General features: G+C 38.6%; 2 protein-coding genes across 3 annotated transcripts; one reads left to right on the forward strand and one right to left on the reverse strand.

Moving 5' to 3' along the window:
• Positions 1 to 204: 204 nt before the first annotated feature.
• aagab (alpha and gamma adaptin binding protein) lies at positions 205 to 3,849 on the forward strand. The gene is made up of 10 exons (XM_015010191.2): positions 205 to 399; positions 1,519 to 1,709; positions 1,797 to 1,893; positions 1,991 to 2,080; positions 2,168 to 2,251; positions 2,353 to 2,432; positions 2,511 to 2,607; positions 2,701 to 2,805; positions 2,950 to 2,999; positions 3,211 to 3,849. The coding sequence occupies exons 1-10, from the start codon at positions 306 to 308 to the stop codon at positions 3,286 to 3,288; spliced, it is 966 nt and encodes a 321-aa protein (XP_014865677.1). The 5' UTR covers positions 205 to 305; the 3' UTR covers positions 3,289 to 3,849.
• A 963-nt stretch (positions 3,850 to 4,812) lies between these two features.
• smad3b (SMAD family member 3b) lies at positions 4,813 to 12,839 on the reverse strand. Of its 2 annotated transcripts, none has more exons than XM_088006246.1 (9): positions 12,258 to 12,839; positions 10,548 to 10,741; positions 10,323 to 10,457; positions 10,067 to 10,159; positions 9,926 to 9,976; positions 8,664 to 8,876; positions 8,405 to 8,542; positions 7,925 to 8,069; positions 4,813 to 7,131 (listed from the first exon to the last, which is right to left on the reverse strand). In XM_088006246.1, exons 1-9 carry the CDS (start codon positions 12,458 to 12,460, stop codon positions 7,008 to 7,010), a joined length of 1,296 nt encoding a protein of 431 aa, XP_087862372.1. In that variant the 5' UTR covers positions 12,461 to 12,839; the 3' UTR covers positions 4,813 to 7,007. The 2 variants fall into 2 exon arrangements, with proteins under 2 accessions (XP_087862372.1, XP_014865669.2); XM_015010183.2 differs by having other exon boundaries at positions 10,067 to 10,141; positions 12,258 to 12,829.
• Positions 12,840 to 23,822: the final 10,983 nt, after the last annotated feature.

Raw genomic sequence — 23,822 nt, forward strand, 5'->3', positions numbered from 1 at the left:
CCTTAATTACACGGTCTTGCCTTACAAGAAAATTTACAGGGCTAAGATTTCCCATTATTTTTAAACATAGGAATTTAATCTTAGACTATTTCTCATTAATATAAATATCAGCATTATTATTACTATTATTATTAAATATCAATCCAAGAAACTGCACAGTAAATTAATAAATAGGCTTTTATTGACGTTATTCTTATTTTAAAGAAACCGGAAGTGACTTACGGCGGAACACGGAGTTCAAAGGTTATAGAAGTTAGCTACATCTCAAGCTAGCACCTTAAAAGCGATCTTTAAATATTCGAGAAATGTCATCGCCAGAAGAAAACACTGAGATGATTCTGCCATGTGTGCTTGTCACTAGCACTGACAGTGAATTTAAAGAAGAAGAGCTGATAAAACGTAAGTTTTCGGGGCACAGCCAGTCTGATTTAGCAGGAAAGCTAATGTTAAACAATGCTAACTGAGCAGAGCACCTGACCTGAGCGTTGATAAACAGATTCTGGGTTAAAACCAAAATGTACTTTTCAAATTATAAATTCATAAGGAAAAAAATCCAGATCAACACGGCTCCATAGCAGAAAGAAACGCCACTTGTTATGTTATGAATTATTACAATTAACTAAAGAAAACACGAGACACAGTCATGAACACCTGTCAGACTGGAAAGGATCGAAAAGCCATTACTAAGGCTTTTAGGGGCTCCAGCAAACCACAAAGAGAGCCATTATCCATACATGTAGGAAACATAGAACAGCTCTTCCTTTCTTGCAGGAATGACTGTCCTCCCAAAATTACTTAGAGTGCATCAAAGTCTCATCCAGGAGTTCACAAATGAATCCAGAAAAGCAACGAAAGCACTTTGTTGCCTTTGTCCCACATGTTTGTGATCAAGAATTTGAGGATAGTATTGTGTTGACAGAAAGGAAGGGGTGTGTCCCGTTACACCTAGCATAAAATTAACATGGCATTTTTTTTTTTGAAAAAAGAGCATCATTGCAACAGTCTAACATAGTAGTAATATTTTGTTATTATTATGTTGGACTGGGGTTGCATTGCTTCTTCAGTACCTGGATGGATCCATGAAATTTGCTCTCGAGCTGAAAAAGCTGACCCTGATTATGTTCATGCTCCAAAGCCCTCCAATGTGACCCAATTGTAACACACATGCTAAGAAGAATGGGCTAAAATTTCTCCACAAACACTTAAAAAACGTATCACCAATTAACTTTAGATAACAGTTGTTAGTACCAGAGTTGGCTCAGGTATTTAGTAGGTTTAGAGGACAGTTACTTTTCACATAAGACCAGTTGGCTTTGGATATCTTTTTTTCCCCTTAACAAGTGAAGCTGTTATTTAAAACTAGCATTTTTTATTTATTCAGGTTGCCCTTGTCTGATTTTGTAAAAAAAATTATATTTTACTTAATATTTGAGCTTGAGTTAAAAATATAAACATATATATATATCACCTTAGCTTAATGTTGTCTTTTTTATTTTATTTTATTTTTTCTCTTCTCAGAAATACTCAATTCAACGACTTTGCCTCAACCAACTAAGCGAGAGGAAACTGTTGTTTGGTATCCTTGGACTATCAATAACAAATATTATACGGCGGATGTGCAGTTGTGTGTTGTACCAAGCACGTATAAAATGTCTGCAGAGATTGCCCAGTCCATGCAGGCTTTCATTGCTTACTTTGACAGCAAAGTGGTATGTGACCTTAAGAACAATATGTGCTTTTCATTTGCAAATCTGTTTTAGTTTGCTGTTTCTATGATGCATGTTGGATGTTTGCAGAAGGATGGGCTGGAAAAGCTAAATCCATGGATTCCTGTGGTGGAAGATCTCAGCCCAGAGGTGCTTATTCTTGTGTGCGACAGAGTCTGTGAAGACGGTTAGTTAACGTAGTCGGTTAGAATGCAGGATGAATAATTACACACATACACTTGATACTGCCTCAGCAAGCAAATTACATTTAATTCATGCTTTAGGTGTGACTCGGCATGAAGCACAACAGTGGTGTTTATCTCACGCATTTGAGCTTGTGGAGCTCAATCCACAGGAGCTACCAGATGAGGATGGTGAGTTCTGCATGAAAGAGAAAAGTACATTTCCATGACCAAGTCTTCATCTGATTCACTTTTCCTCATCACTTTTGCACATTTCAGATGACTTTCCAGAGTCCACAGGAGTAAAGAGGATTATTCAGGCACTTAATGCTAATGTGTGGTCCAGTGTGGAGATGAAGGATGGTAAATTAATATCAAATTGGTTAAGTTTGATAGAACATAACCTGTAGATGTCATCGTTTGTGTATGTAGCGCATATGACTCTTTGCATCTTTGTCTAACAGGGCACAATCAGGGTTTTGGCCTAATGAGTAGTTTGGTTGCTTCCAGGCATAACAACCCACGCCACAGCCAAGATCCACCGGTTAGATGACATTTCTGTTGACATAAATTGCAGATTTATAAAAAGCCGTATTTATTACATTGCCTTTTGTTGGGACAGTCCTCCAGCTTGCCAGCAGAGGGCACACACACCAATGAGGAGGCCAACCACACAGACAACAGTGCAAACTCAGATACACAAGAGGGATCAGTTGTAGGCAAGTAACATTATTTTAAACATTTACTTGGCTAATTTATGAATTTATTTTCCATGTTATTACACAGACTGAACATGATTTTGATCCTTGCAGACGCAATGACTGATTTAGACATACAGGAACTCGCCAATCTTACTGCTGGGGATGCAGATGCAGACAATTTTGAGCGGCTTTTCACTAAATTAAAAGAGATGAAAGGTAATTGGGGTATTTAAAGCAAGTTCAAATAAAAAGTTACTCTTTTATTCTGTTGTTGCTTGGTGTGGAAGTTAAATATGTTTATACTTTGTAAACTTTTTTCATACATAAACTTAAGTGCGTTTGTTCAATTTCACCATGTAGATAAAGCTTCATCATTACCACATGAGCAAAGAAAAGTTCATGCTGAAAAGGTTAGTCATTATATTGCCTTTTTGCTTGAACAACAGTTAAGGCTGCAGAACCTCAAAAATGTATTCATAACCCCCCATAGAAGTGGGATGAATACTGTGCGAGGCACTGCACGTTGTACTCCAGTGGAAAATTATGTTGGATCAGTTCACAAGAATAAAGGCTCCGTTCAGAAACGCACATCTGGAAACTGATTTCTCTTCTGTTTTCCAGGTGGCAAAAGCCTTTTGGATGGCCATTGGTGGGGAAGAAGATGAAATAGATGGATTGTCTTCAGGTGAAGACAGCTAGAATCAGATATCAGTGACTCTGTCTTCATTCCTCTGATTGCACCATTTTTCCTGGAACCCACATGGGTGTCGATGTGGACGTCCTGGTCATACTTGGAAGGTGGATTTGCTTACAGATGGCACTGTAAGAATAGTATGAGATTTTTAGGATGCAAGTGATGTATGCAGAAATACTAATTAGAGGGTAAGCCATGAGTGGCCCCGGTCTTTAACCTTCTCCCCCTGGGTTTTTTAATGTGCTTTAGCCCTGTGTGATCCTGAATATGTGGTTGGTATGGAGGTAAAAAAATAAATAAATAACGTGGGACATCTGATCCATAATTTGTTTGTAGGTAATATCAACATGTATTTTTGTTACATATGTGCCTTATCCATGTAAGAGACTTAATGCACGTTCTCATAAATCAACATAAAAACTTTTTTTTTTTTCAGTTTCATTGTGACTTTAATGTATTTGTGAACACTAGTTTTCAAAGGTGCGTACTGCAATTTGGTTGAACCAAATAAGATATGCAGAAACTGAGAGACTTTTCAGCAAATAAAAGTGAGTAGTTGAAATGAAGTGCAGTATTGGTATTTCTGCTGTTCAGCATATGGTGTCTTCCAAAAGTAATCACATCCTCTGAACCTTTCCACATTGTCACAACCACAATCCAATTAATTTACTGAGCTTTCATGTGACAGACCAACATAAAATAGCACATAATTATAATTATTTTTTTTTTTTTCGTTTTTGCAAATAAAAATCTGGGAAAAAAAATACTGCATATTTTTAAGTCAATCCACGTTGCTTTGACGCCTCTAAATATACCACACCCAGTTGCCTTAATAAGCCATCTTATTAGTAATTAAGAGTATTTTAAAAAAGAGAACAATGTAGACCAATAAACACAGGAGACAGGATTAGAAATGAACATGGTCACTGGATAGGACTGCAGAGACACAGCTCAGGTGTGGGATACTAATGCAGTCCACAAATCTGGTTTTCATGAGAGAGTGGCAAGAGAAACATAAGTGTTCCTGTGTGCCACAACCAATGTGGGTGAAAGGACACTGCTTAGGTGAGATCATATCTCTACTTTTAGTTGTACATTGTAAATGCCATTTGTGGTGAAAAATTAAGAGTGCACATCCTTCTGATAACACCATCCCAGTCAGGTTTCACAGTGGCAGCAACATCATGGGTTGCCATACATCCTGCAGGGACATGGAACCGGCCTGTGCTGATAGAAAACTGGATGGAACTAAAACCTGTTAAAGGCTCCAAAAGATGGGAAATTGCTGCAAAATGACCACCTGCATCCAATCATGAGTTGAATTATTTAAGCTAGTAGGGACCATACCACAGACTTGCTGAAATCACTTCTCAGCCAGTGTGCCATAAAACAAAATTAGAAAACTACTCCACCCTGTAGAGTTAAGCACAATTGAGGGTTGACTTTGTCTACTCTTTAACCTCCACAATGGTAGCAGATGTTATCAGGAAATAGGTTTGGATTCATAAAGATTTGAGAAAACACTGAGAAAACATGTCTGATGCGTTTTAATAAAATTTCACATTTAGAACGATTTGTTTCAGTCATTTAACCAAAGGCAAAAAGGCTACATGTATGTAAGACTCGGCCCAGAAAAGCCACTCCAAAAATAAAGAGAACACAGAAGTCTACAAACGACATAATGCACTACACAGTTTAGGCAACTACCATGTTGGCGTTATAGATTACATGGTAACATAGCTCTATGTACTGTAAGTGCAGGACAAACATTGCATCAGAGACGGTAATCAAAGACACATGCCTTATATTATAACATTGTACATGTGATATACAGTGTTTTTGGGACAAGCAATCATTACAATGTTAAAGTGGTGGAACAGTAAACTGGAAGTACATCATTTACTCACAAGGACAGTGAATCACAAAACGTTACCTGGTGGTAAAAGAAATCAAAGTGGCATTTCTTGTTTTCACCCCACAGCCACATGGTGTCTAAACTCAGTTAAACTCCTACAAAGACAAATATGGTCTGCAACGTGCCTCTATTGAGAAATAAATAAGGTTTGATACAGAAATCTGTTCCAGACGTGCACAACCAGCTCACGCAGGTTAGAAGCACACTTTATGCAACTCAGGTTTGGGGTTATTAAAGTCTCATCAGTCAGCCCTGCAGCAAAGGTCCATCGGGTTCACTAATTCAAGCTTTTCGCCGACATGAAATTACGAGCTCTAGTCGCTTATTTACAGTCATATTTAGGAAATGATAAAAATAGATTCCCATGCCAGACAATATGCAAAAATAACTTTTGTCTCTTTCAGAGAAGAAAATAGTTCATACATTTTTTTTTTTTTACAGAAACAATAGTGCTTTGTTATTTCTTAGTGTAGACAAAATACCAATTGAATCATAAATTAGATAATTTATATAAATAAATCCCTACTTGGGAAGTAGTGTGTACTTAAATTACAGATTATATGAAAGCGCAACGGAATACTTTTCAAGTTACTTCATGTATTATTTAATTCCCCTCTCTGCTAAGTGTGTGAGATTGAGTCTCAGAAATAATGAACACAATTAATCTTGATTAAGTCACTGAAAAAAAAAATAAAATTGGCCAAGCTTAACCTGCATCATGATCTAAACTTGGGGAACACAAATTTTAAATGTCTGTAAAGAATAAGCATTGTATGCTTCATTCATACAATTTCAATCTCTTCTGCACAGGAGAGAGGCCTTTCAGATACAGGTGCATCTAGAATCAGAATATCATTGAAGCCCTGCTGTAAGTAATTTCATTCATACAGTGTTTTAAAGAGTGATCTTTGCAAGGCATTTATTTCTGTTCATTTAAATAGTCGAGTATTACAACTGAAACACCTCCGAAATTCAGTTTCTAAGAATATTTGAATAAGACATGTTTTCTTTTAGCAAGAATATTATGTTAGACCTCCATAATCATGGAAAAAGTTGTTAGCTGTAGACACCAGTACAACTTCCTCCACTAGGAGGGTCAGCCACAAAGAGGTGCAATGTCGTTTACTGCTGTCGGTTCTCTGTGTTTTAACAAGTCCAACATCTGTGAAGGCATCTACCAGGAAGCTTCAGAAAAGCTAATGCTTTGCTCTGCTTACAAGCTTTATGAAGATGCTGATTCCACACCTGCCCATACTGCCAATAATTGCTTTATTGGCAATAGTTTTCCAATGCCTGACAGGATGGCAAACTTAACAGATCTAAACTCCATAGAGAAGCTACAAAGTACTGATCAGAAACACCCTGAAGCAACCTGGGCGTTCTTGACCCCTCTGGAAAACCATGAGCATATATCGATGCAGTAAATAATCCAAAATCAGCTTGTACCGAGTGCATATAACGTACGACATATGGAAATTATTTTCAGAAGGCCAACATTTCTGCTTTAAAAATAATTTTTAGAGGTTTTATGCAAGACTAATATTCCAGGAAACTGAATCTTGTGTTTTCATTTGCCGTCAATCGTATTCACCAGAAACGACAGACATAAATACTGGATATCTATCACTCTGTCTGTAGTGTACTTGTATAGTTCTTAGATTTATTTATTGAAAATTAAAATTTCATTGATATTCTGATTACTTGAAGTCCCCCTGGATGAAATGAATGATGCTTCTTGTTTCATCATAGACAAAACCTTGACTTTTCCTATGCGACTTGCACTCAGTTGCATATTTGGGACTAGTTTTCCTAAGAGACACTGGAGCAGTGGATGCTTGGAGAGCCCATCTGGGTGAGGACCTTGTCCAGCCATTGTAAAGGACCGTTAAGGTGCAGCTCTATCCAGCAGGGGGTGCTGGTCACTGTCTGACGTCTGTGGAATAGAGATGCACCGACTGTTAGACTGTTATTAGAAATGGGCTTGCCTATGCTGTATCACTGTGCTAAATATGAAAAATTCTTGAGAAACAGGTCATGGTCATTTAAATGTGTTGCATTTAAATACATACCTTTGTTCAGTAGCTTTAAATGAATTAACACAAACATTAAAGGCAACTTTGCAGGCTATTCCTGAAGTCACTCAAGTCTTTACCGGAGATGCTTTTCTCTGTGGTGTTTGGTGGCAGAAACAACACACACAAATCAATGGTCAAGTGGAAATCCCCGCTGCAGAAGGATTTGGAAATATGTCCACCACACCACCGCATACATTACTTCCCCTAATACTTCCCCAAATACAAAAAACAGTGACTCCACACCCTGAAGAGCCAATGGCTCTGCCAGTAGTCGAAATTACCCCCTGTAATGTTTTTGCATTATTTTTTTTCCTTGTCATGTAATGTTCATTTTTTATATTATACTTAGAGTACCAAAAAAGAACAATCCAACAACTGGATTATAATGTCTCCTGCATCACTGATTTACAAATCATCTAAGTATTTGTATAGAGAATGTTGGGGTATGTGCTCTGAAAAGAGGAAGACAACTTCATTTCTGCAACTAACTTGTCCATATTTCCCTGTCAAACTCACTGCATCCTAAATATGTCTTTGTATTTCTGACCATCAAAATCATTACCAAATATCTCACTGTGTATCTATAAAAAACATTAAATTAAGTATTAGGCAGTTGGAACTACAATATCAACGGTAAACAACCATGCTTACCTATACTCAGCTCCCCAGCCCTTGACAAAGCTCATGCGAATGGTGCACATCCTGGTGAGCTGGTAAACAGCCTCGAAGCCCTGATTGACCGACTGAGCCAGGAGGGCAGCAAATTCTTGGTTGTTAAAAATCTTCAGGTTGCATCCTGGCAAAAATATATTTAAACTTAACAGTGCATAGATCAAATAAGTGTCGTTTTGATAGAACGTTACAGCTCAGGTTATAACTTGCTAATTAAAAGTTTGCATTGATAATCTTAAAACGTAGTGTATAAAACAAGTTTAGTAGTACTGACTTTAGAAAACTTTCTCAACAGATGACATTTACTCTCATTAAAGGAAGGATTTTTCAAAAAACTCCAATCAAAGATTATGCTACTTCAGCACAACAGATCTTTGTCAGCAGTTTCCCTAAGTGTGGAGGACGCTTGATTTCACCTCGGATTAGTTTCGCTGTTATAAGCATTAGTTTCACACTGACCTGGAGGTATTTTGCACACTGTGGCAGGATGCCACCCATATCGCTGGTTGCAGTTAGGACTTTGAACAAAGATGGCACTGTCACTAAGACACTCTGCAAACACTTCTCCCCCAATGTAATATAACCTCACGCCACGTCCTGGAAAAGGAACAGAAATGATTGCAGCCAAGCAAACAACCTGTAACCTACAGATTTCTCAAAGCATAAATATGAAAAGACTGGCTGAAAAAAAAAAAAAAAAAAAAAAAAAAGTAAGCACCTATGTGTCTGCGAGTGAGCTCTACGGCTGAGTTCCGGTTGACGTTGGACAGCAGGCCCAGACAGAAGCGCTCAGAATTCGAGGGGTCAGTGAATCCATCTACTGTGAGGGAAGGCTGGGATGCATGGAAGGTCTCCCCAACACGCTGGTTCAGCTCATAGTAAGAGATGGAGCACCAGAAGGCTGATTCACAGTACGTCACAGGCTGTGGGTCTGGATTAGTGGAAAAATAACAGACATGAGCAGACGCAAGCTCAACTGACTCAATACACATAATACTCTTATACTTATGGACCAGTACGAATAAAAGCAGAACTAAGAAATTAAATTATTCTGCTCACCATGCTGGTGAGTTGCAATGTCCACAATCAAAAAAAAGAAAAAAAAAGTTATAAAAGGCAAATTAAAACCTTTCTATTCTAAGCAGGGAACACTGTTGCAATAAAACATGATGTGGTCATGCGCTATCTGCAGAGCACAAGTATTTCAAGTGCCTTGCAAAAACATTAATACCCCTTATCTTTATTTTTTATATACATTTTATCACATTACACTGACAAACTTTCATTTATTTAATTGGAATTCTAAGTGAGAGACCAACACAAAGTAGAGAAAATACATTCCTTTAACTGATACATTGTCATAATAATTACATTAATGGCACAATTCCAGTTAAGATGAAGAGAATACTACCAAGTTGTCAAATATACGCTCAAGTCAATTGACTAAATGTAAATCAAATATTTGAAAATATTCAAGATTACTGAATATTAAATCCACTTAAAAAGCTTTAAAGCAACATTTATTATAGCAACAAGTGATGTTATAATAAAGGTAGAAAGAAATCTTTTTAATGTCTTTCTTACATTTAAAATAAATAAAAATCTACCTATTTATTAGAAATAACGAACATTATCCTAAAACCAAACTGCAAAGTAAACCGCAATCATGTTTGATTCATTTTACAAAAAGCTCTGGCCAGTAAAGTTCAATAATTGTGGTATAAACTAGTAATTAATCAATCATGCAGTCTTTATATATGAGGACTTGTCAGTAATAATGCTTTAATGCAACATAAAAACAAAAGGCAATGATAAAAAAAAAAAAAAACGAAGTATAAGATTAGAGGTAACTCTTGATTTGAAGGTGTTGATGATGAGAAAGAGGTTAGAGTTAGGCATAAAATACTTGCAAAGCATAAACTCTAAAATCCATAATGGTGTTAAAATTCTCAATACGAAAAACCAAAAGATTATTCTCACCAGAATTATTGTTTGTGGGTGAAACAGGGTTGGGTGAAAGGCTGGGCGAACCTGAAACAGAGCGCAGGGTTGGATCATGACCATGATGAGAGGTTTATGGAAAATGAAGGCTCTGGTAGTGCATGTAGTTATGGGGCTCACTTGTGTCTATGTTGCGGTTGAGTTGGTGATCATTTGTCTCACCATCCTCACTCAGATACCCTGGAGGGGGAGTTTCTGCAAAATACAACACATCTAACATCCAAAACCTGTAAGCATCACACTTTCAAAGGACGAAATGTTTTGTATGCCTATGGACCAGAAACTATAACAGTTTGTCATACACCAGTAAACAAGTTAATTTTTTTTGATAGAAAGGAACTTCACAGTTTAAACTTTGAAGCACAATGTCTCTCACCAGGAATATAGTTGCTCTGAGGCTCAATGCCAGAAGGGAAATTGGTATTTTCAGGTATTGACGGGCTGTAGTCATCCAGTGGTGGAAACTCAGCAGGTATATCTGTGTGGCGTGGGACTAGAACAGGCGGCAAAACTGGAAAAGTGCAAAAGATCACTTTAATTCCATTCACAGTTTGCTACGCGAGTTCAGAAAACTGTGCAGCATAGCAATCATTACACTCACTTGGCGTCTCTATCCTCTGGTAGTGGTAGGGGTTGACGCACACTTCATCCTTCTTGGTGTGAAAGGCAAATTCACAGTGATCTACAGCCCTCAGCTCATGATGAGACTGCAGGTCCGGCCAGCGCCACAGGCGACAGTAGATCACATGAGGAAGACCTTTTCTGTGCGAGACCTGCAGACGTCCATCTAAAGACCTGGAACATACAACCGGAATGCCACGTTACGTGTTCTGGAAGTTTCTGACGAGAGGCAAAAATATTAGCAAATTACCAACCCTCTGTGTTACTACAAGGTGCCAGTGAAAAAACATTATTCTGTTGTAGGTTTCAGAGTTTATTTCGGAATTGCTACACAATGGAATTAGCCTCCAAATAGCTCATATTTTTATAAGATCCTATAGCAGGGGTTCTCAATCCTGGTCAAGTGTCCTTCATTTTTAGATGCACCTGCGCTCCAGCACAGATTATTAAAGTGACTGCATTAGCTCCTCAACATATCATCAAATGCTGCAGAAGCCGGTTAACCACACATTCATTTAAGTGTGTCAGCAGGGAACAACTCACATGCAGGTCAGTGAGTCCTAAGGACTATGATTGAGAACCACTTCTACAAAGCATCCATGCTGTACTGGCAGCAAGGGGGATGGGGGGGGCAACACATTTTTATGTTAAGTGGGTCACCACGTCATTCCTGATAAGTAAAATAACAAAGAGGGCTACTAGGTTTGCTTGCAGTTGGACCTACAAATGTACTTAAAAAGAAACACGACCAATTCAGTACTGAAAGTTACCAAACATAAACTTGAAAAGTAATTCCTTGAAACACTTAAGAGCTAACTAAAAACTCTTAAAACATAGTCAAATTATTTGTTTGTTTATTTATTTATTTATTTATTTGTAAGGCTCATTTTAATCACTTAGTCAACTAAAGAAACAACCAACTGTCTGACAAGCTATCATACAAGAAAGATCAGTTTGCCTTATGGGGAATCCCAAACTCAAACCTCTATCTAGTACAACTTTCCCAGAGTGCAAACACTCCAGTCTAAACATCCTCTGTTAGTCAGAGCTCTGCTCTGCCAGATTTCTACCCCTGTGTTTTATCACATATGTGAACTGTGGACATGTTTATATAGCAGTTGATGAACTGGGGCTAACCGCATAACATATTTGCACACTCTTCACCAGCTTTAATTGCTTAAACACTAGGGAAACATGAGGTACTCCTGTCCCAGAAGAGTATATTTGAAAATGCACTAAAATTGCTATAAATTGTGGGATTAAGTCATATCTTATAAGAGTCTGTGTAACACGGACTAGCAAAGTCTTCTGACTAAAAAAGTACAATTATAATAATAAATTAGACATTTGATGCCACTATTCATTGTTTTAATTTTATATGTTTGTTGAACGAAGCTGAGCTGTTGTGTTGGCTAATTATCTGTAAATATAATTGATATTTTGTTAACTAAAGATAGTAACAACAACCTGGGGAATCATTTTAAACATTATATACCCTTTGCAGTTGATAGGACAAAGAAAATAGCAGCTAAAGCACCGCTATCAAATAAAACCTGATTTAATATTAACTGCTAGTGCTAGCTCACGCTAACTAGCAGGCTAGCTCTACAGCCGTGGGCTAACATTAGCTGTCATCAGTAATAGTTGCTAGTTTGAGCCACTTGGACCAGTTTGCGCCCTGTGATTTTACCTGGGTATAGTTAAGCATTTTGTGTTGATGTTCTGTGTTGTGATGGCCTTTTCCAATTCCTCCAGCTGTCCCGTCCTCTTCAGCTTCTTTACGAGACTTTTGACAGCCTTTTCGCACCATTTCTCCTCCTGTCCGTTTTGTTCTCCTTTCTTCCAGCCCAGTAGCCTCTTCACGATCGGAGGAGTGAACGGCAATATGGACATATTAAATGTCACTTAATTAAAGTGGTTACGGGGCTCTGATTTAATTTGATAACCTCCAGGGCTGCACAAAGAACAGTTCGCTGTTGCTGTAATCAAGGTTGGGTGTAGCTGGTTGGACTAAACTCCCAGAGGCTGGTTGCTCCCTGGAGCTCGGTAACAGCGGCTCGCATCAAGGTCCAGTCCGTTCAGGTTGCCTGTCTGTCGGAGTAAAACACCAGCAGTCCCCAGTCCAGCCCGATTGTTTGCCTGCCTCCGCCTACCCACCAGTCAGCTGGTCTGCCCTCCACCTGCATCCTCATACATTGCCATAGTGTGCAATGCAATGAAAATAAACATCTGATAAAAAAAAGAGAGCTCAAAGAGCAAACTTTAAACTCCGATCTCCCCAACACACACCCCACATCAATATGCTGCCCGTAAATAAAATCCGTTGTTTTCAGAAGGCATATGAATCTCACTTGATGTTATTTAATTTGTGTATAAATACGGCTGTTCTGTGAAAGCCTCAGATACCAAGAGACAGGTCAGGGATGAAGTTAGGTGAAGTTTATAAAACAAACACCCTGAGCTGCGTTACCTCAACCCTCAACCCAGACAAGATCATTAATCAGAGGACCAATTGTAGCCTGTAAGGAGCTGCACAAATCTACAGGTGAAACATCCCTCAAACACCACCCTCCTTATGAAACATCATCATTCTGTGGGGATAGCAGAGATAGCAAAGCTATGCAACAGTTGAAAAAATGGAGGAAGAAAACGCATTAGTGGCTTCAAAAGCCTCTTATAGCAGGTCTACAGCAGTAAACATTTGGACAGATCTACAACGGATCAAATGTGTTAGATTGGCCCAGTCAAAGCCCAGACCTAAATCTAGTTGAGGAAATATGGCAAGATTTAAAAATGAATGTTCATTGATGCTCTTCATTCAGTCTGAATGATCTTACGCTATTTGGAAAACAATATACAAAAAGCTTGCACTCTACGTGGCCAAAATTGGTAGAAATACCCTAAAAGACTTGCAGCAGAGGAAAAAGTGCTGGCCTCTGCATGAGTGTACAATTAAAACCTCAATAAAATACACTACAGGTTGAGGTGTGAATGGGGAAAGCAACAAATAGGGATGTGAATCCTTTTGCAATGCTAAGATTAGAACGCTGTTTAAAAAAACATCTTCTCCTACATTCTCCAATTAATTTATGGTAATTATTTTTAACACATGAAGGCATCTAAGTTAAACATGTTTGGATAATTCAACACCAAGCTCAAGGAAATGGAAAAAAAGATCTGTCATCGATGTAAAGTGATCCAGCCCTCGCTTCCAGTGTGTCTGCAAATAGAAAATCCTTTAGAGTGATCCCTTTGATCCTCTCATAAAAGTGATTTAATTTCCCGTCAGAGGCTTCTTTCCAAAACTGGATGGGGAAGATGACTAAATTCAGGGGTATTTGAGATTTTTATGGTGTTATTGATAGGCGAGCTCTTGACTACACACTTTAGTAAACAGCAGTGCGCCATTGCAATTAAAAACCTGCCTCAGAGGATCAACCTCTCTTCCTTTTTCTCTATTTATAACCACTGTCAATGACTGCTATCTATTTTAAGCGCATATTTGGCATGGCAGATTACTTCCTTCTTAAATAAATATTAGAGCCGTCTTGGCGACGTCGAAGGAAAAGTAATGTTAAAGGATACCTTCACAACTCCCTGTTGAGCAGTCCGGAAGTATCTTTTCGTATTTAAAGGCACACCATATTAAATTGAGTCTATGCTAATAAACACAGTTAGGGTGATAAAATAAATGGAATTGTGCCCATTTTCTTAATCCAATTATTACTTTGTTTGTTGGAAAAGACTTATATTACATATCTTGTGTCCAACCAAAAGGGCCAGTTGTTTGCAAAGAACTAAACACCAAATTATCCATATCTAAAAAATAGAAATGTCCATCCATACTTCTTTTTTTCTGTTCAGCTAAAATCAAAGTTAAAAACAATGATCCTAGTGATGCTGAAGAACAGCAAACACTGAGGCCAGCACCTTTTGCTGCCATGGGACGAGAGCTGGGACAGCTGGTACGGGGAGCTTTTGTGTGTGAAAGGAACGGGGAGCTGCGCTGCATGTGTCAGACAAGGGGGCAGATGGGCCACTGCGGGGCGGGAGAAGGTCTTAGAGACAGAGGGTGGAATGATTTTGGACAAAAGGCACGGCGGCTGGCCGAATAAGTAATAACTGCAAATGATCTGATTGATAACAATGGCACAGGGAAGGACGGCTCACCGAGGAGCGTGGGAAACAAGGACAACACTTTGGAGGAGCCAAATCTCCTGGGACTCTGTTATGTCAATAGCAGTTTGTATAAAATGAATTTTTGTGCAGCTATTTAGAGAAATGTGAATTTTAAATAGTAATAAAAATAAAATTAAAAACATCAAAAGTCTCAGCTTTTTGCAGCGTAGATGATTCAACTACAATTACAGTTTTGCTTCAAAATAGAATCTGCTGGATGGATGATACCTTACAGCATAATATTTAAGTAAGTTCATATTTACTGCTCACAGATGTATAATTACAGAACAGCTTATTGCAGCATGTTAGAAGCGTGGCTTTTTACCGCACAGACCCATGTGCATGTGGGGGTGGCGTCCGGCTCCCCCTACAATCTCTGCCGTGTTTCCTTAATCTCTCCTCTCGCTACAAGCTGTTATCTGTTGCTTGCAGCCATCAGTCCCTCAGTGACAGCTCCAAATCTGGGGCAGTACGAGGACCTGTCTCCATTCTGACCCAACCCACAGCCCCGGTCCCTCACTTCTGGCCATTTCTCTTCCTTTGGATTCAGAACTATGGGAAGATGTAATTTTGAACCTTCCCACCTGCATCCCTACAGTTATTGTCATTCTGTAGATTTTAGATCTGTAGATTATTTTTTGTCTAATTTTAATGTATTGATGCCCCTTGAATTTTTTTTCACAATTTGGTTGTAACATGTCAAAATGTGAAAATGTTCCTGGGTGTGTCGAGAGTTTTCCTTTTAATTAAAATCAACATTACCATTCTCCATAAAATATTCTGGACATTTCTCTTCAAACTTTTAGTTTAGCTCCAAACTAAAAGTAAAATGAACGTTGAGGTGATGACATACCGCCACCTAGCGGCTATATTCTTTCGCTACAACAGTTCTTATGGCTCTTTCACCTCAGCTGAGTTTTGTTGGTTCAGGGAAACTTATTGGTTCTGAACATGTATTCAGAATTTTGCTAATGTTAAATTAGTAACAGTTTTCTATTACTAATTCTTCTTTTGTGTGCATTAAATAAAAATAATGAGCTAAAAATAAATAAAGAAAATATATATTTTTTTACTTTTGTCTCTATGCCACATATTGTTTAGGCACTCAAATCAAATAGGATCAGCACTGATTTAATGACATTTTTAAAAGAGCATTTTGCTCTTTTAATTTTTTTTTAATCTCCTTATGCTTTATCCGCATGCTTTCAGTTGTTTTTCTTATTTAGCAAACAGCCATCACTCTGTGATTATAATTTATTCTTGAATCAGTGCCATTAACCCACTGACTTGTGTGCTATTCCCTAAACACAATTTACATGTTTATTGTGAACAATGGCCCATAACAGCATTAGGTTGATTCAGTGGCTTTGCAAAATATCTCCTCGTCTTACATATGGAAAGCATGCAGCACTTGGCCATGGATCATTAACTTCACCTTGAGGCTAAATGGCTTTCAGTTTGGCCTGCACCTTAAGCTGTTAGAATGTATTTACAAAAGACCCATCATTTGTTCCTAGGGCTTGGTCCAAAAATTTGCACAAGAAATAAAAGTATTGCTGTCATTTGTTCTTTGAGCATTTTGTTAAGGTGCAAAAGAAATTTCTTTGAAAATATAAACTGTCAGTGGACATGATGTCCTGAGCAAAGAGCTACCCATGTAGTAAATCAGTCGTTTATCTTTGTAGATTTCAGTGCACAACATGTGAAACAAGTCCGGTTTCCAAAATTTAGTAAAAACACTGTCAGTCACGTCACTGCCAAAACTAATGATTGTGAAATTAGTTTCAAAGCAATTAGAGGCCCCCCTGCTAAGACCCACTGTAGTCATATGCATGAAATTGCTTGTGTTAATACATGCTATGAATCGTGGGTAATGCAGTGAATAATTCTGACTGAATGCAATAATATCTTCTAATAGACATGGGAGTGTTGTGTAGCTGGAGCCCTTTGGCAATTCAGTTGTAAATGGCCATGTATGGATAATTAAGCATTACTCTTGAACATTAAAACTTGCTTATTTCAGAGAGCTGTAGGCAGTAAGGAGCTCTTATTGGACTCATCACTGCTTTTGGTGTTTCCCAGTAAAGTGCCCTTATTATTTGTATGCAAGCAATTTTGCACTTTCTGCCTTACTGTATCTTAAGACTAGATTCTTAATGGAGACATATCAAGTTGTCTCCATCCGAAATGTCCATCCATTTCCATGTGTAGAAAATCAAATGTTCTACACATGGAAAGCTGGGATTATAGAATAATGCAGAAAACATAAAGAACAAGAAGAAATACAGTAACACAATCCTTCTGGATGCTCTTAAAAATGTTTATTGCCATTTTAGCCAAATTAAAAAAACCTCTACTTTCATGAGAAGCTAAACGTTTAACAGTGCTGAGGTTGATTTTGAACAAACAACAAAGTGGGTGTCAAAATAGGAGTGGTGTGGCAGAGGCAGGAAGGAGAAACAAACACCAGGATCACTTTGATTCATTAAGAACGAAACATAGCTGTGATGTCTGTGTTCTTTCAAATCCATATGTAAACCATTTCCTCCCTCCCCCTCTCCGGCTCATTAGTGCTGCCTTTATGACACGGCTTTACCTAAATGCCGTGGATTTTTCCATTCTCCTTTTGGCCTCTTCTTGTGCTTGCTCTGAGCTCAGTAGTTAAGAGTGAAAGATTATTTTTACCTGCTTCGACACAATGTCTCTGCAAGATGCTTTATACTACAGGAAAAAAAAGAAACCAGTTTGCTTGTTCGCTGTTGATGTTTAGCTGAGAAGAAGTGGTGGAGTTTTGCTAAACATGATAGCATTAGACACTGGAGTGTGTTGTTTAAGGAAGGATGTTATAGATCTTCATGACTGTTTCCTTCTGCAGACAATGTCACTAAAAGAAATGTCAAAAATAATAAAATAGTGTACAGATAATCTGTGCACATACAGGTTCGTAATTCAAAGAGACAATGTTGTTCTAGGACTTGACATAAAATGTTTTAGAAAGTAAGTTTTCTATCATTTTCAATGGAACATATTCCATTTTAAGGTGATTCCTGTTCTCCGTTTAAAGCACACAAAAAGCTCACAATCCTTGTTGGAAAATATCTCATTATAAACACATTTTTACAGTGTTAAATTTCTAATAACATCTCCAGGAACAAAAATAAATAAATAAAACAGAGGATGGGTAATTTATTTTATTTTCTGGACCTTACCAGGTACTTTCCGTGAAACTTTATTGCAACCCACACGGTGCTTCCTCAGAATATGCAAAGCACTTTCCTGAACTAACCAGAAACAGTTAAGGAAGTATCAGATACTTTAAGAAAATATTATCGGCACCTACTAGTTACTTTCATATAACTTGGAGGTTACACTCCCACTTACCAGGTATTCTCTTTAACCAAGAAGGTACTTTCAGGAAACTTTCTTGAAACTTACTGATTATCTCTTTGCTGGCTACTTTACCAGAACCTACCAACTACTCTCTGTAACTTTGCAGGTACTTTCAGAAAACTATATGGGAACTCTCAAATTTAATCTGAAAAATGTATTATTTGACATTTCTCACATTTTTATTTTTTTTTACATACTGGCACATTTTGAAAAAAAGAAAAGAAAGGGCTAGCGCAAGGCTGGTTTTAATCAGGGGCATTGCAAGTAGAGTCCACAAGGTGGCAGTGTAACATATGTTTAAAAGGTTTTCAGAGCTGCTTTTGCTCGTTTACAAACATACATAGCTCACTTTCAAGCACATTTACTTTTCTGTACAGTAACTGTAGGAATATGAGCAGGCATCCCAAAATATCACATTTTTGGTGCATTTAAAAACGTTTATACTAGTTGCTGCGTTTAAGAGGGATCAGTTACTGTTGTTAATCCCTCCAAATCATGCCCTTAATTTTATAATTTGCTGCAAAACAAATACAGGATGAGTCAGACCAGGACTCAAGGCAGAGTATTCACAAGCTAAAAGTCAAGAAGTGGTTCAGTGATCCAGTTTTCCACTTGGCTGCTGCGTTTTACAGACATAGCCGCTTAAGAGTGAGATTTTTCTCTCTTTTTTTTTTTCACATCCATTCAGTGGAAAATAATATCCTGTAAAAAGCCAATAAGTTTCCCTCTTTGAACTCACTGAGAGTTTTTCTCCCCCACTGGCTCCAGCTCTTTGGGAGAAACGAGGGTGAGCTGCCCGCTAAGGCCTTCCCATCGGCCGCCTCCAAACCTCCACACGTGTTTCTGATAGACCTCCACAAGCCCCACTAATCTAAGGGCAGCTGATTTAGAGATAAAAAAAAAAAAAAAAAAAAAAAACAGGGGGTGGGTGAAAAGGGGAAGAAGGAGCTGCAAAGGGGAAAGATGGACTGAAAGAGTTGTAGCAGGCCAAAGTGGAGGAAGGGAAACATTTGATTTGAGTCAGTCATTTATTTAGTTTCAATAGAACTGGCAACAATCACTAAATTCTGTTAGGAATGTATTTTAAGCATCTACAATCAAAGGGCATAAACCTTCATATTTAGATGTTCACATTCAGAAAAGTAGTTAATTTTTTTTCCATGACCAAAATCAAGAGATATGTGGAAAAAAAAGCCAGCACAAGGCAGCTGAGAACACCAGTGACTTGAGAAAATGTTTTGCTGGAACACCAAACTTGCGCATCAATGAATAACACAATGTCCTCCCCAAGCAAAACCAGCAAGTCTCCAGCTTCATAAAGTGAGGATTTATATGGTGAGAAAATGTTGTTTGGGAGCAGCAGCTTGGAGACCCGACAACGCAGCACCCAGTGGGATTTAAAGGCACTCTGTGGTGATCCTTGTCTGCCTGAAATCGCCACTTTTCCAAATGATTGCTTTTGACAAAAACTGCAATTCTGGCGACATTCAGATAGACACCATTATTTCTGGGTCTGGTTCTGACCTGAAGTACCACTCTGAAGTGCAGAGGCAATGGTTGAGCACGTTCCTCCAAACAACTGTGCCGCCAGCAATATTATTTTACTAATTAATGCAGTGGTTATGTATATCTCCGTTTTTGTACGCAGAATTTTTTTTAATTTTAGTCGCAAGCTTTGAACTGCACTGTAGTAATGTAGCCATCACAACATTATTCAGAAGACACTGTACATCATGCCACTGCAGCTATTTATTAAGACTAAAGATGCAGGAGGCTATTTTGAAACAGAAGTTATTAACTTAATGCGATTGGCAGACATCTGTGGATACTTTGCACTAATAGAAGAAATAAAAAGTAAAAACCTCAGTGAAAGAAAACATTTTTATCCCCTGATAAACTTTATGCTCACAAACATAAGTTGAGCTTGTAATAATGGTCTGGTTGTTTACTCCCTACTAAAGGCAAAATATCTGTTCTTGCTTTCTCCTTTGTACTTCCACGGTGCTGGATGACAACTTAAAAACTAACAGTGCACTTTACAATTTACAGAGGACTCTTAGTAAAAGTAATCTTAAATTAGAAAGGGGACTTCCTAATGTGATGTTTTAGATAGATCTCCTTTTCACCACAAAGTAGATCTGTGAATCTCCTTTGTGGCCAGTGGCATTTTTTTTATTTAATCTGCATGGACAGCTGCCCAAGGTGGTATAAGAAAGAGAAAAGACTCAGCACTTCACAAAAATGTAACTTATATGTTAGAGGTACCTAAAAGTCTGATTTCTATTGCTTTTATTCATGTGCAGTCAACAGGGATTTGGTGCTACCTGCTTTCTGATGAGGACAAAAAGACTATTTCGGATGAGCTGGGATTGTGCCACATTTCATCCCTTTGGTTTTACCTGTACAGTTGTGGAGTCATGTTTGCACCTTGCCAAAACGTTAGATTTCTGCTTGTGTCTTTTAAACCTGTGGAAAACAGGATCATATGAATAAATGTTGGCGCTCTTTGATACAACTCTATAGGATATCTCCGCATTGTACTAGCTGGTAGCAGTGGTGGGGGCCATCGTTCTGTCCTGAGATGCTTGCTGGGAGTGAGGACCAGAGATGGACTGTGAAATCTAAAACAGCAGGCTACAAAGAAGCCCCAGCTGGAATAACTCACTCACAAAATGTTACTCTCTTAAGTGCAGGCGGACTGGTGCATCTTCCAACTCTGCAGACAGAACCTCCTCTCACCTCCATTTGTTCTTTCGCAAAGGAGTGTGTGCCTGTCATAAAACACAGTTGCAACAAATGTGCTTTTCTTTCTGCGAAAAATAAAACGTTCACAGCTTTGTTTAAAAAGCATGATGTACAAACTCTGCTTTCTGAAAAGACAGTTCATCAAGTATGCAAAAGCCCTTCAGACTACATGCTGTGCAAAGAAACAAAATCTGTCTCTTGGATTTGTCTGTAGTTTATTTTAGAGAGAGATATAAAATATTCAGTTCCTTAGCAAATCAAACTCACAGTGAGCCTGTAAGGGTGAAATATCTTTAATTTTTAATGAGATGCGTCAATTCCTCTTTATGTTCACTAGGATATGGAAGTGGGAAGAAACTGTGGACGTACATTCTTAAAATGTTTAATTCAGTAGGGAAGTAGTAACAGTAGGGAAGACCTATCAGGATTTCCTGTTTTTATTTAATCCCAATGTCAGGATATCCTATCAGGATTAGGTTTTTACTTAATCCTTGCAGGATTAGGAAGAAACATTAAATTAATTGAATGCCATTATATTATATTAAAGTGAACAACTTTCATAGCTTTTAATCAGCTATTAAAACTTTCCCTAAATATGAACTCAACAATTTTGCAGCTAAAAGAAAGTTGTTTGTCTTTGTGATTGAGTTTTAGACATATGGAGATGCAATTGTGCTTAGGGATGATTTACAACTTAGTTTTGCAAATACAAGTCTACATAGTCAGCTTTGCCAGATGCAAGTTATTTTACATTGAATTTAAATATATCCAATGTATTTTGTAATGTAAAAATACATGTTTTTCTTTTTAAATATGTCTACAATCTTTGCACATCTGGACATTAAAATTATTGCCCATTCCTCTTTGAGCTCAAGTTTAGTTAGTTTGGATGGAGAGTGTCTGACAATCAATTTTCAATTTGCCTCAACAAGTCTGTATTTTCCTCACACATGAACATCCTTTGAGACGAACCGCTCCAACGCAGCTCCGGTTCGGGTTGTTGTTTTACCGGAAGGAGATCTCCAGAACAACTCTTAAATCTCTTGCAGCCTTATTTCATATTATTTCTTCACTGAAGAAAAACATCCCCACAGCATGATGTTGCCAACTCCTTTCATCACATTGGTAACACTGTGTTCTTTTTTTTCTCCCACAGATATTGTTTTGGATAAAGGCATCTTTACAGACCACCTTCCTCCGCATGCGTCCTGTGCCTTGTGCCAAACCTCTGAGGTGTAAACGTTTCACTTTCTTGAAGCAATTCACCAATATTCCCACTCTCCTCTAAACGACAGCTCTCAGGAGTGCATAAGTGGTAGTTCTCATTTAAACGGAGCAGTGAATTTCTGCAGCTCCTCTAGAGCTACAATAATCCTACTTTAAGCGTATCCACAATTTTCTCTTTGAATTGTGTTCCTTGTTTCTGTTTCTTCACTAAGAACCCTCTAACAAACCTCTGAGATCTTCTCAAAGCAGCTGTGCCGATACTGAGATTAAATTACACACTTTTGGACTCTACCTACAAGATACACTTGATTATCATTATATGCATTGTTATTATTGGAGTACATGAGTAAAAAGGGGCAACTAGCCTACATGAAACACTTGTTGTATTTTTATTGCACAAAAAAAAGAACATGGATTGATGATTTTTATCCTTGCAGTTCACATCTCTTCACTAAAATATATTCTTCAAGGGCTACAAACCTTTGTATGGCCGTCTTAAGTCTGTGACAATTTATCATGTTAACATCCTGTAATAAAAGCGGCCAATGCAAAATTTGCTGAGCTGTTCCAGTGCTCTTTCTCTCAGCCGTTCAAAGAAGGAGGTCGCACACAACAGGACAGATTGACACTGCAAACACAGCCGCAGACAACACAAACAGCGGTCTGACACTGTCGTCGTCCAAGGTAGAGGGGGGGGGGAAGCAAGTTAAACTCAGTGTGTTCAGAGGACGGAGCAGAGCGTGTGCACATGGCTCTGTTTAGGGCCTACAGGCTTGTTTAGCTGACCTCAGTGAAAGCAAACCTCATGACAGAAGGTCTGGCATTGTCTGTGTGCCTGGGCTGCACTGGAGCCAGACGGTCTGCCGGCCGCCAGCTTTGCTTGCTTATAACGGCTGAGAACATCCGATCCCCTTGGGGAGGACAGAAGGGAGGGGGAGGTGGAAGGGGTAGGAGGGCGATCTGCTGCACCACTCACCGCTTTCCTCTCTGTCTTTATCTCTACTCTTTAGGCAAAGAACAAGCATCAGCCAGGTCATCGGCTGGAGTGTTTATTTTGTATGGCGAGGGAGAGAGAGAGAGAGAGAGAGAGAGAGAGAGAGAGAGAGAGATAGGAGACAAAAACAACCAGAGGGTAAAGTTTGGATACCAGGACTCAAGATATACATGGAAAATGTTCACAAGATCTGGTCTTGGAAATACTTTCCAAAACAAGTAATCGCAGAGGACCACCATGTGAAAGGATTTCATTGATAAGTGTGCCGTCTTTCCTCCTATCCTATCTATCACACACAACACGGAAGGCTGAGGTTTCGTGCCCTGACAGAAACAAATTGTCTCTAATCATCTCCAGACGTCCAGCTTCAACCATGACAGAGCGCTTCCACTCCTCCCTGAGCCGAGTATCCTCAGCGTCCGTAGAGCAAAACCTTTCAGAGAACTCCCCACATTGCTTTTCTTGAAAGCCAATGAACGGAATAAGTAACATTTTCCCCCTCAGATACCAGCGTTTCTCCTTGTCCTTGTTTTCCAAAAAAGCGAGAAACACAGAAATGAGTGGGAAGGTCGAGTAACGTTGCCTCTGCCGCTTCAACTTTGTGTTTTCAAGTCTGTGTGGGAACAGGCAGTGATATCGATGACTGCATGGAAAAAGGGGAAAACAAGGCAGGAAGAGGACACAGCCTTCCCAGAGCACAGATTTGTGAGGTATAATGTG

This window comes from Poecilia mexicana, unplaced genomic scaffold (genome assembly GCF_051168715.1).
Source record: "Poecilia mexicana isolate PSO_F unplaced genomic scaffold, ASM5116871v1 scaffold_6, whole genome shotgun sequence".
Classification (NCBI taxonomy): Eukaryota; Metazoa; Chordata; class Actinopteri; order Cyprinodontiformes; family Poeciliidae; genus Poecilia; species Poecilia mexicana.